The sequence below is a fragment of the Arachis ipaensis genome, chromosome B05, assembly GCF_000816755.2.
Source record: "Arachis ipaensis cultivar K30076 chromosome B05, Araip1.1, whole genome shotgun sequence".
Taxonomy (NCBI): domain Eukaryota; kingdom Viridiplantae; phylum Streptophyta; class Magnoliopsida; order Fabales; family Fabaceae; genus Arachis; species Arachis ipaensis.
In genome coordinates this window covers 14,080,267-14,094,283 of record NC_029789.2, presented here as the reverse complement: position 1 = coordinate 14,094,283, position 14,017 = coordinate 14,080,267, and the positions used below count along the sequence as shown (strand labels likewise).

Sequence of the window (14,017 nt, the reverse complement as noted above, 5' to 3'; positions counted from 1 at the left end):
TACACCAAAATATAAGATAAAGAATTACTTAAATTTTAAGAAAAAAATATATAAAACATATGAAAAAGAATCATTCAAAATTAATAAAAAAATCATCCAAATCCTAAAAAAAAAACATACAAAACACAGGAAAAAGAATCATCCAAAATTATATAAAAAAAAGAATCATCCAAAATTATATAGGAAAAAGAATCATCCAAAACTAATAAAAAGAATTGTCCGAAATTTAGGAAAAGAAACATAAGAAACTAGTTAAAAGAATCATCAAAACTAAATAGGAGGAGGAGAAGACTGCAGGGTGGCCGGCAACGACGTCTTGGACAGCGTTGCGTAGATGGTGCGGGACTCATGGTAGCGCGTTGCAAAGAGAAAGCTACGGAAGTTGAATGATTTAATTAATAGTGTGAAAATAATTGATAAGAAGAATAGTGAATTATTGCACTATTTTCTGAAAGAATTAGAACCACGATAAATTACAGCACCGCTAACGGCGTTAAAAAACGAGTGTTTATCGGTAAAGATGCGCCGTGAATATACCTTGAATGGAGGAGGTTGATACTTCTTCCCTGTTTGGATTAAAAACAAGGGTTTGCCTAACTCCATAGAAAGAGAGAGAAAATGAAGACTCCAAAGTAGGTTTGGTGGGCTTTTCTCCGTGATACCCGACGAAAATACCTCAACGTATCCATTCAAAATTGAATTTTCCATTAAAACCAATTAAGTACAAATATTTTATAAAATAATTGAATAAAATTAATTAAGATAATTATAAATTAATCAAATTATTTATTTTTTAGCTGATCACTTCTTAATTTTATATACTTTTTTCATTCACAATTTATCACTTGGTCCCGATGTTAATGCCATTTATCCAAAGCAAATTAATTGATGAATGTTGTGATAAGATTTGTTACGTGGATGTCCATTTATGATGGGCGGTGCAGTATTCTCAAGGAAGAATGCTTTTAATAAGTGTTTGAAAAAGTTACCTCCTCTACTTATATAAATAGAGGCTCAAGCCTCTCACAGTAACACAATAATAAGAATATTAAAACATTTCTTGCTCTCTCTTTTCATATTATTCTCCTTCTTACATACTTTATAATATTATTAAATATATTAATTGATATAGTAGTTCTAGTGAATATTATTACTATAGTTATCTAATTATATTTTCATATTTTATATTTGTTACTTCTTCCTTATTTATTTAATTATTTTACAACCCGTTATCAGCACGAGACTCTGATCAAATTTTTAGGAAGGCTCAGGTAACAAATTTTTATTATGTCGAAACTCTCTCGTCTTGAATTCAATGCTCTTGATATATCTGGAAACAATTATTTATCATGGATACTAGATGCTGAAATCCATCTTGATTCAATGGATCTTGGAGATACCATTAAGGCTGAAAATAATGCATCCCAAAAGGATAAAGCCAAAGCCATGATTTTTTTTCGTCGTCATCTTGACGAAGAATTGAAAAATGAATATCTCACATTAAAAGATCCTGCAGATCTTTGGAAAGACCTTGAAGAAAGGTATAATCATCAGAAAACGGTGATACTTCCTCAAGCCCGATATGAATGGACACACTTGCGTTTACAAGATTTTAAATCTATAAATGAATATAATTCTACAATGTTTCGAATCACTTCACGAATGAAATTATGTGGGGAAAAGATAATTGACCATGATATGTTGGAGAAAACTTTCTCAACCTTCCATGCCTCGAATGTGCTCCTGCAGCAGCAGTATCGAGAAAAAGGGTTTAAAAAATATTCTGAGTTAATTTATTGCCTTCTTGTTGCTGAACGCAACAATGAGTTGCTCTTGAAAAATCATGAAGCGCGCCCAGCTGGCGCTGCCCCATTTCCTGAAGTAAATGCGGCAAATTATCCCAAAAGAGGTAAATGGCAAGGTTTTAATAACAAAAAAAATTATGGAAGGAAAAGGAATTATATTCAAAAGAGAGGATCTCACTAGAAGTGGGATAAAGAAAGAAATATCGAGCAAAATAAATCAACAGAGGATAAGTATTTCCGTTGTGGTGGAAAGGGTCATTGGTCATGTACCTGTCGTACCCCAAGGCACCTAGTCGATCTTTACCAGGCATCTTTGAAAAAGGACGACAAGGAAAAAGAGTCGAATTTTGTTTCAAATGATGCTGAAAATTCCACCACTCATTATGATGTATCTGATTTCTTTGAGGACCCTGAAGGAAATATTGGTCATTTGATAAATGATGGAATAGTTTAATATGTGGGATTGTGAAGTATCTATGTAAATAAATAATGTAAAGAACTTATTGTTAAATTTTATTTTCTATGTATTTAAGTTTCAAATGTGATGTATATAAATAATGAAATATTAATGTTTATGAATTTTGAAATCATTAAATGTGTCAAATTTTAAAATAAAGTTTTAGTATATGACATTATTTTTATGTGTAGTATTTCTTAGAAAAAATAATTCCGATCAAGTATTCAATTTAACTGTACATACTACTCATTTTATTATTATTTGTCTTTGAAGAGAATGGCAAGGATATGTAATGAAGATGTATGCCTTGCGGATAGTGCAAGTTCGCACACTATTCTCAAAAGTAATATATATTTTACCCATCTTGTGCCAAAAGAGGAATATGTTAATACTATCATTGGCTCAGGCAATGTGATAGAAGGCTCCGGAAGAGCTATAATTTTGTTTCTTGGATGAACAAAATTTATAATAAATAATGCACTATTATCTACCAAGTCCCTGAGGAACTTGTTGAGTTTCAAAGATATTCGCCGAAATGGATATCATGTTGAGACAATAAATGAGGGAAATCATGAGTATTTATGTATCACAACTCATGATTCAAATAAGAAAGTTATATTAGAAAAATTACCCTCACTTTCATCTGGGTTGTATTATACCAAGATTAGTGCAATTGAATCACATGCCATTGTAAACCAGAAGTTTACTAGCCCAAATGAATTCATAACTTGGCATGATAGATTGGGTCATCCGGAAACAACCATGATGAGGAGAATTATTGAAAACTCTCATGGACATTCACTAAAGAACCAGAAGATTCTTAAATCTAGTGAATTTTGTTGTGCTGCATGTTCTCAAGGAAAGTTAATTTTAAGACCATCACCAGTAAAGATTGGATTTGAGTCCCCTGAATTCTTAGAAAGGATTCAAGGTGATATATGTGGACCTATTCATCCACCATGTGGATCTTTTAGATATTTTATAGTCCTGATAGACGCATCTTCGAGATGGTCACATGTGTGCTTATTATCTTCTCGCAACCTGGCGTTTGCGAGATTAGTGGCTCAAATTATTCGATTAAAAGCACAATTTCCAGAAAATCCAATCAAAGCAATTCGTCTTGATAATGCTGGTGAATTTACTTCCCAAGCTTTTGATGCTTATTGTATGGCTAATGGAATAAGTGTTGAACATCCAGTAGCTTATGTTCACACACAAAATGGGTTAGCAGAATCGCTTATTAAACGCCTCCAATTAATTGCTAGACCCTTGCTTATGAGAACAAATCTCCTAACCTCGGTTTGGGGCATGCTATTTTACATGCCGCAGCACTTATTCATTTGAGGCCAACAAGTTACCATCAGTTCTCTCCCATGCAATTAGCTTTTGGCCAGCAGCCAAATGTTTTAAATTTAAGAATATTTGGGTGTGCGATATATGTTCCCATTGCACTACCTAATCACACCAAAATGGGACCCCAAAGAAAATTGGGGATATATGTTGGATATGATTCTTCCTCTATAGTGAGGTATCTTGAGATACAAACTGGAGATGTATTTAAAGCCTAGTTTGCGGATTGTCATTTTGATGAATCAAAGTTTTCAACATTAGGGGGAGAGAATAAGCTTCCTGAAAAGGAACTTAATTGGAATGCATCATCGTTGATGCATTTAGATTCTCGATCAGGGCAATGTGAACTAGAAGTTCAAAAGATTATACATTTGCAAAGAATAGCAAATGAATTGCCTGATGCATTTTCCGATACAAAGAGGATAAGCAAATCTTATATACTAGCAGAAAATGCCCCAATTCGAATTGATGTCCCAGTAGGACAAGTAGCCACTGAAGCAAATTCACGCCAGAAGCGTGGCAGGCCTGTCGGTTCCAAAGACAAAAATCCTCGAAAGAGAAAAGAGGTAAATACTATTCCTGTTGAAAAAGACATTGTAAAGATACCTACAGTTGTCCAAAATTCTGATATAGTTTTAACGCCAGAAGACGTTTAGGTACCTGAAAATTGTAAAAATGACGAGATCACGATAAATTATGTCTTTACAGAAGAGAAATGGGACCGAAACAAGACAATTGTCAATGAAATATTTGCATATAATGTGGCATTAAATATCATGCATGAAAGTAAGGATCTTGAGCCAAGATCAGTCGAAGAATGTCGACAAAGGAATGATTGGCCAAAATGGAAAGAAGCCATGAAGGCTGAATTAGACTCACTCACAAAACGTGAAGTCTTTGGACCTGTAGTCCGTACACCTGCAGATGTAAAATCTGTTGGATACCGATGGATATTTGTGAGAAAACGAAATGAGAAAAATGAAGTTGTGCGCTACAAAGCCCGACTTGTGGCACAAGATTTTTCACAAAGGTTCGGTATAGATTATGAAGAAACGTATTCCCCTATAGTGTATGCGATAACATTGCGTTATTTGGTTAGTTTATCTGCATATCATAAACTGCATATGCATTTAATGGATGTGGTAACAGCCTATTTATACGGCTCATTAGATCGGGATATCTATATGAAAGTCTCTGAAGGACTAAAGATATCTAAACCCTCCAATGAATATTCACAGGGGTTATACTCAGTTAAATTGCAAAGATCTTTATACGGTCTAAAGCAATCTGGACGAATGTGGTATAATCGTCTTACTGAGTATCTGACCAAAAATGGATTTAAGAATGATGATATTTGTTCATATGTTTCATAAAGAAAACTGCATCTGGATTCATTATAATTGCTGTGTACGTTGATGATTTAAATATCATTGGAACTCCTGAAGAAATTCCAACAATTATAAAAACTCTAAAAGAAGAGTTTGAGATGAAAGATCTTGGAAAGACTAAATTTTGTCTCGGCTTGCAGATCGAGCATATAAAAAATGGGATCTTTATTCATCAAACAACATACACCGAGAAGATCTTAAAAAGATTTTATATGTATAAGTCACATCCTTTGAGTACCCCAATGATCGTAAGGTCTTTGGATATGGAAAATGATCAATTCCGTCCTAAAGAAGAAAATGAAGATATCCTTGGTCCTGAAGTACCATATCTTAGTGCCATTGGAGCGCTAATGTATCTTGCTAAAAATACACGACCCGATATATCATTTGCTGTGAATTTACTAGCAAGATATAGTTCCTCTCCAACCAGAAGACATTGGAGTGGAATCAAACAAATCTTTCGATATCTTCATGGAACGGTTGATATGGGATTGTTTTATCCATATGAATCCAAGTCACAACTAGTTGGCTATGCAGATGCTGGATACTTATCTGATCCACATAAAGGGAGATCTCAAACAGGATATCTGTTCACATATGGTGGTACAGCTATATCATGGAGGTCCACGAAACAGACGATAGCAGCAACCTCCTCTAATCATGCTGAAATACTAGCGATTCATGAAGCTAATCGCGAGTGTTTTTTGGCTGAGGAGCTTAATTCAATATATTCTGTCATCATGTGGATTGATTGATCATAAGATAGCTCCAACTGTCCTGTTTGAAGATAATACAGCATGCATTACTCAACTTAAAGGCGGATACATCAAAGGTGATAGAACAAAGCATATTTCTCACAAATTCTTCTTCACTCATGATCTTCAAAATCAAGGGACAATTGATGTCCAACAGATCCGCTCAAGTGATAATCTGGCAGATTTATTTACAAAGTCACTCCCAAAATCCTCCTTTGAAAGATTAGTACATGAGATTGGGATGCGCCGATTTCGAGGCATTAAATGATGTCGGCAAGAGGGGGAGACTATACTCTTTTTTCCTTGGTCAGATTTTTTTCCCATTGGGTTTTTCTTGACAAGGTTTTTAATGAGGCAGTCCCCATCACTAAAGGATATTGTACTCTTTTTCCTTCACTAAGATTTTTTTCCCACTGGGTTTTTCTTTAGTAAGGTTTTAACGAGGCAATAATCCTAAATGGTCATCCAAGGAAGAGTGTTGTGATAAGATTTGTTACGTGGATGCCCATTTATGATGGGGCGGTGCAGTATTCTCAAGAAAGAATGCTTTTAATAAGTGTTTGAAAAAATTACCTCCTGTACCTATATAAATAAAGACTCAAGCCTCTCACAGTAACACAATAATAAGAATATTAAAAACATTCTTCGCTCTCTCTCTTTCATATTATTCTCCTTCTTACATACTTTATAATATTATTAAATATATTAATTGATATAATAGTTCTAGTGAATATTATTACTATAGTTATCTAATTATATTTTTATATTTTATATTTGTTATTTCTTTTTTATTTATTTAAATATTTTACAATAATAAATGAGTAATTAAATTACAGCAGTGTTAGGAGTCAGTACTTTTTTAGATTTTGGAACAACAAACAACCAATATTTGAGAAAGAATCTTCAACAAAGATAATATTTGTAAGACATTTGGAAAAAAATGATAGTTGCTAGCGGAAGGATGGCTAATCAGCCAAATTAATAATGTTATGGATAGCATTACATTGTCGAGATTGAGGATGCCACGTGATCGAGTAAATCATGAAATTCGTGCGTTTTTCAAGAATGACAATTTATTGTTTTGCCTAGACGGTAGTTATTATAAAATTATGAACTAAAGATATGAGGTTGAATTATTAAATTAAAAAAATTGGATTGGATTGATGATTAAATCCATATGCACAAATTGCTTGTGGGTTGACATAACTTTGATTTTGAAATCATCATTCTTCCAGAGGATCCAGATCCCTCCAACGAAACCGACAGCTTCTTCGACAATGGCATGATTGAATCCCATTGCCTTAATCACCTCTCTTCCTTTATTTCCGCTACATTTGGTTTCTACCAGAATAGTGAGGTCAGGTTTCTTTTGGTTTTGCAACTCCTTGAGGGTGCGAATGGTACTTTTGCTCGCTGCCCCTCTAATATTCCACATCATGATCTTCATTATATGACGCAAAAGTCTTATCCAAAACTCTAAGCCAAAACAAAGGCACCCTAACCCAAAAGGTTGGGAAAGCAAAGAGGCTCAAGGCCTCTTAATCATCATGCATATCCTCCCTCGTTAATGAAGGAGGTACTTCTTCCTGTGCTTCTCCTTGGGCTGGTTCCCTTTCAAAAACTTCCATGGCTTCTACTAGATCTTCTGAATTTCTGGCTCCAAAGTCTGGCGGGACTGGGTCAGGCGGTTCCTCCATGTCGCAAGCCTGTATTCCAGTGGCCTCAACCATTTCAGTGATTTGAGAGTCTTGAGTTTGGTTGTTGTTTGCCCAATTTTCTTGAAAATGAACGGCTTTGTCAGTAATGTTCATGCTAGTATCTTCTTGGGTTTGGGTTTTAGTCTTCGTTTGGGTTCTTTCTTTTCTCATGGTTTGGGCTGTTGTAGGGGCAAGAGTTGGGTTGGTCTGGTTTTGGGTTTCTTGCATCTTGCTATTTGTCTGTCTTGGTTTTGGGCTATTTTTGTGGGTCTGGTTATTTTCTTGTGGGATTTGGTCTTTTAGTTTTGTAGGAGTATTCCTCTCTAGAGCTCCTTTATTTCTTTTGTCTTTTTCTGTGGTTGCCTTGCTTCCAGCTGGATTTGTCTTATCGCTCTCATCCTTCTGTGGTATCACCACAACCTCATTTGTCTCCTTGTCTCCCTCCACTACCTCATGCTGCAGAGCTGCAAAACGAGAGGTGTACTCCCCGTACGACAAAACTTTTTCTTTTCCTTTTTGGCCGTTACTGGTTCCCTCTCCATTTTTCAGTAATTTCTTCCCCCTTGTCCTTTGGACTAGCATCCAAGGGCCGAATCCGTTATTCTCCTCTGCAATTACGCCTTTGCCCTTACTTAACTCCCCTTTTCCAATTCTGCCCCCTTCTTCTTCCTCCGTCCCTGCCTTTTCGTATCCCATTCCTTCATTATTGTTACTGGCTTCTGGTTTTTCTTGTGACCTTAAGCTTCGGCATGAGAATTTTTCATGTCCAAAGCAGCCGCAGTTGAAACACACCATATGGAGGCCTTCGTATTCCACTAGATGAGTGATACCATTGATTTGGTATTGAGACACCAAGGGTTTGCTTAAATCTATCTCCACGCAAATTCTAGCATATTTACCTCTGGAGATGTTTTCTGTTGTCATGTCAATCTTCATGGTCCTCCCAACAATGTTGCCAATCTTCTCCAATATTGTTCTATTGTAATACTCTATCGCAAGGCCTGGGAGACGAATCCAAGTTGCCAGTGTATCTATTGTTGCTGTGAGGGGGTTGAATTCTGGTTTCCACCATCTAATGGTTAAGTAGTGGTCAAGAATTTTCCAGGGCCCCTCCATGAGTGCAAAATCCAAGTCTTCCATATTGTAGAATTTCACAAGGAAGAAATCATTTCCGAGATCGATAACGTCAATGCTGCCGTTCTTCCCCCACATTGTCTCTAGTCTTCTTTTGAGCGCCAGAAGAGAAATTCTCCTTCCCAGGAGTTTAACTATGATTGATTCCCACCATTCCTTGCAAATTTCTTTTTTCAAAGATTTGCTGATCACCAGATTGTATACCCCATTTTCAGTTTTTTCAATGCTAATTTCCTGTTCTTCGTCACTCTCCTCAGCACTTTCTTCTTCCATTTTGTCCTCCTGAAAATCCTTCTCTGCTTCGTTTCCACTTTTCCCTTGTTGTGCTTTTCCTGCCCTGACAGCTTGGGCAAATGATCTCTTGCTGTTTTCTTCATTGTTTGCTCTCATCACTTCGATTACATGAATATCTGCTTCTGCTCCTTCAGTACCCCTTTCTTCTTCCATCCAATCTTCTTTTCTGGCTACTAGTGTAGAATTTCCAGTAAATTCTTCTTCTTCTGCTATCTTTCTCACCTTCTTCAAAGACCTGTGTAGCAGCTCTCCTTCCGACCTTGCGCTCAGCCTTGGCCCATGCGGTCTAGCAGCTCCCCCTCTCACAAAGCCACCTCTCATGGGGCTATCTTCTGTTATCGCAACAAACCCTAGATGATGAAGAATAACACCTAACTACTATTATTTTGTTTTAACTATCCATTATTGTTTATGTAAGATGTAGGGAGATTCTGTTCACCCAACCGCTATCTACAAGGGCCTTGTCAATAAAAGTATAAAATTAAGCATAGCCAGGACAGGGTATGTAGGGCTGTCAAACGGCCCATTTAGCCAGTCTAACATAATATTTGATTAACAAGGATTAAGGATTAGTCACAAATTCTAATACGGCCCAGCAGCATGGTCGCTATTATCCTTTGGTGATAAATTGAATAATTTTCCATGATAACCCATCAGAATATCAGAAGATTAAGAATAATAGTTATTGCTAATGCCCAACCCAATGGAGGCAAACTTGGATTGCGATTGAAAGATTTAGGCAGGGTCTTTTAGAATAACCAAACTAAAGCCCTTTTATAATGAAACTGCTCAACTCAATAAAGACACAACGAACTAGCTTTGTGAATACGCAAGCGATGGTTTGAGATCTTTCAAAAGCTAAATCAAACAGTATGTTAAAATCAAACACCATATATAATACGAATCCCATTAATTCGAAACAGACATCCTAGCATCTTTAGGAGATGGGCACCGTTTCCTGTATAACATATTAGTACCATCTTTACCAGGATTTTACGACTTCTAAATGTCCAAAGCTAAATAAACAGAGAAAATAATTCGAATAGAGATGAATTCAGCCATAAATTTTAAACAGAAGACAAGGAAAATCTGATATATCCCTACTGTTAAACAATCTCTATATACACCAATATAAAAGGTTTAAAATTTCCATCAGGTAATCTCAGAACAGGATATAAAAGTTCCAATAACTTTGAGATTAACACAACACTAAAGGGGCCCTACAGTAGAACAAGAGTGAACCAAATTGGTAGATGGGAAAAGGGCAGTGTTTACAGCAATAATAAGAGAAAGGCCCACAAGAAGACACAGAAACACAAGGAATGCAACGTCAAAATACTTGATAAACACCAGTGAGATATTTATAGGAAAATAAATAGCGCACAGGAAAGACATCAATAATTCAGAGTCCATTCGTTTCTAGTAAATGAATACTAAAGTCTCGAACCAATGCTTGAGAAATGTATGATATAGAAATTCATCACGACAAAGACAGTAATAAGAGTACAGACTACTACCTAGAAAATTCGGCTGTGCATAGGCACTTAATGAAATTTTAACTACAAAACTTAGATTTGCAACGTCCATAATTTACAAAGCATGACATGAAATTGGACTATCATTAACCTGATTAATAATGACGAAGCAGCACTGACCCAACATCATTTCGTGAGAGACGTAACTCCCATTTCAGCATAGTTGCAGAGTTTTTACCCCTCATTCACCTGGCTAAAAGGAAATCTCCCTTCAGCAGCTCCTAATATTTCATTCCCTTGAAAGTAACAGACAATCTAAATCTAATATTGAGATTACACATTAACAATTCCACATAAAAATCCTATTTTAATACTCCAGTCTAAGTCTGACCCAACCATTTGATGGAATAATAATAATAACTCTCACAGGCTCACAGACATATGAAACAAGCTCAAAATTTCACATTAATTTCTCACAGACCTATCAGCGTCCAAAGACGATCTTTGACTCTTTCCTTTTACTTTACATCACAAGAATTGTGTAAGCTACTTATAGTTATAGACCATCTCCATAAAGCTTGTCACAGGACAGAATGATTTGCGCCTTCCTACACCAAACTTAGTAATTTAGACTTTAGATACAGGTTTTATTACTTAGTAAGATTGGACCACCTTTCTTCCGTTCTTTATACTTCATTCCACTTCACTCGAAACTAGAACACAAGTTTGATATACACACACACATTTGCGCAACCATGGCCTTAGTCTATTTAGCCAATAAACAATTACAGCAGAAGCAGATAAAGACCGCTTCGGATCTCACCATACACATATATTCAATCCAAGCAACTTTTGAATCCCTAAAACCACCCGTTGTTAGCTACATGATGACATTAATATGGCAAAAAACCAAAATGCGCATAACATGGTTAACCCGTTCGTCCACTAAAGGAAACGGCACAAAACAAAAACCAAACATGACCAAAAATAAATAAATAAAAAGAAGAAGAAAAAACAGCAATACCGAAATAGCTGAGAAAAAAGAAAGAACACATTTAGGAAAATCCAGAAGCAGAGCGAATGGAATTTGCAAGGATCTGATATGTGAGGAGTTTACTTAGCAACCATTCTGGCGATGAAATCCTCGTAACGGATCTTACCATCGGGGCCAACATCAACCTCCCTGATCCACTCGTCAAACTCAGAGGGCTCGAGCTTCTCGCCGATACTGGTGAGGATGTGGCGGAGCTCAGAGACGGAGACGTAGCCGGTGTTGTCCTTGTCGAGGACCTTGAAGGCGTCGCGGAGCTGGCGATCAAAGGGCTCAGCCTTCATGTGCTTGGCCATCAGATCCAGAAATCGAGGAAAATCGAAGGGTGCGGTGAGGTTCTCTTCGGCGATGATGGCTTTGAGTTGTGCCTGGGTGGGGTTGCCGCCCAGTGACCTCATAAGGATCCCAAGCTCCGACGGAGCGATCCGCCCGCTGCCGCTCGTATCGAAGAGAGTGAAAGCTTCCTTCATCGAAGCTACCTGCTCGTCGCTCAGATCCTTACCCATTTTTCTTTCTTCTTCTTTCGGTTTTTTCTTTTTACGCTTCGCTTTCTATTCTCTCTCTCTCTCGCGGCTGCAAACTGCAAAGGTGAAATTGAAAATGCTAATCGTCCCTCCTTTCTCTCTCACACTCGCGATTTGATTTTATTTGCTGAATGACTATAATGCATCTTGCTTTTTCTATTTCCTTTTGGTTTTCCTTTTTTTTATTTTACAAATTCGTGAAGCCCATGGTTTGACGACGTCGTTGGAATCATGTTTTGCATTGTTGAAGGTGGAGGGCCTACGACACGTTGTGTGACAGCGAATAGGAATAAGGGCTTTTCATTTTTGGGCCGGAAAGCCCATCAAGACTGGGAAATGTGGAGCATCCGTGCATGCTGACCATCAATTATGTCTGGACTCTGGACTATTCGGAGTTGGAAATTGGAATAATATTCTGCACCCCTTATCACTCGCGTCTCCCTAGCTTCTAACACTATCAACTATTCGAATTTCGACCACCACCCATTTTTATTTCATTTTATTTTAAGAGTACACTACTGAATCTTCTTTATTTATTTATTTTTTATAGTATTTTTTAATCCTACAAGTCAAGGATTATTTTCACGTTATATTTATTTAAAAGTTTGTTATTAACCAATAAAGTATAACATTTACAAGAAAATTTAAACTTCAATATTTATTTGAATAGACTAATAAGCTATCTATTAAAGAGTAGTGAAATTTATAACGACGTCAATTTTATTTGACCGGAAAAAAAATGTTAGTAATAATGAGGCAAAAGTGTTCATCATCTTTTGCTGGCATTTTTTTTTTTTTGAAGTGAGCTCAACTTTGGGCCCGTTATTAAGTGATTAATCCAATACTACTAGAATTTAAGCTCGTTCCTAATTAATATAACTAGATCAGTATAGTGGGCCGGGATGACAGGCTCGCCCGTGGCATCTCGGTGGGCTTCGTTCACGCAGGTCATGATGTTGTTGGACAACATCATAATCTTCTGAAATGTACCTATTCAGTATTCATTCATGAACATGCAGTCATCACCACTCTGCATTAATTTTGTCCACAAAGTGCTTCTATCACCCAAAAACAGTCTCGCCCTCACATAAATAGTAATTATTGTCCACTTTCCCTTTTTCGTTGGGATAGGGTCATAGGGAGGACCACTTGCATTTTGTCTGGCTATGATTTCGTAGGAGTAGTTAAATGTAAATATTAAAATTTGAGGTATCCGTATCACACTCGAGAATCAAAAGATTGGACATTTGGCAAACTCACTTATACTTCTTGAGATAATAATTAAGTGGTGTGATGTTAATACGTTTAAATTATTGGTCCCATTTAAGAGAATCCAAGTCCAAGAAACAGTTACCATTTTTGTCAATATGCAGAAATTTGTCAAAGTTGAGGAAGGTTGGAACGTGGTTAAAAGTTGAAAACCACATCAGTAGTATAATTGGCTACCTCAACTTATAATCACACAATTTAGTTTATAGTTTCCTTATTTGTAATCCGTTAATGTTTAGCTGTAAAGTTATCAGTTTATTGCTGCCAAAGTTAGGTTTAAGGTTAGGTTTCCCTCCTTGACATCCTCTTCCATTCAATTGAAATTTAAAGTAGCCATAAAAATTTCGGAAGAAGGTGACATTTTTTTTTTGCCTTGCGTATTATTTCAGCTAACAAATGTCCTAAAAATATATTTTAAAATGTTAAATGTAAAGATTTACAAATAATTAACTAATATTTCTAGAATACTTGTTAGTAAAATTATTAAATTATTCATTTTAACGGTGGACGGTCGATGTGCAATACCCAACATTTTGATTTATTTTACCCTTCCTGTCAAAGTTCTGATTATGTTAAATTCATTGATATAAATTACTTGGTATTTGGTATTTTACTACAGAACTCTCTAACAAACTTTTGAATTAAATATAAGAGGACAAAAATAGCAAAGACTAAAACTTATAGAAAATTTTGATTGAAAATGAATTAGTCAAAGGTGGTAGGTCCATGGCACCCATATATTAATTCAGGCTTTAATTTAGCACTAGATGTTGTTTTCCCTGGCAAGTGGCAACCCTCCCCGCCGACTATCAGCACTG

At 36.3% G+C, this 14,017-nt stretch overlaps 2 protein-coding genes across 2 annotated transcripts in view; one reads left to right on the top strand and one right to left on the bottom strand.

The window, feature by feature from the left end:
- LOC107643020 (UDP-glucuronate 4-epimerase 5-like) overlaps nt 1–11,833 on the top strand; it is a 14,036-nt gene extending 2,203 nt beyond the window's left edge. The window contains 1 exon segment of the mRNA XM_021123105.1: nt 9,076–11,833. Within this exon segment, the coding sequence (XP_020978764.1) occupies nt 9,076–9,238 (163 nt within the window). The 3' untranslated portion in view covers nt 9,239–11,833.
- Nucleotides 11,380–12,122, bottom strand: LOC107643019 (probable calcium-binding protein CML13). The gene has a single exon (XM_016346556.2). It carries the CDS (start codon nt 11,910–11,912, stop codon nt 11,469–11,471), a length of 444 nt encoding a protein of 147 aa, XP_016202042.1. The 5' UTR covers nt 11,913–12,122; the 3' UTR covers nt 11,380–11,468.

What these genes read in the sequence shown, in the direction of transcription:
- LOC107643019 (XM_016346556.2), bottom strand. Translation starts at nt 11,912, where the DNA reads ATGGGTAAGGATCTGAGCGACGAGCAGGTAGCTTCGATGAAGGAAGCT.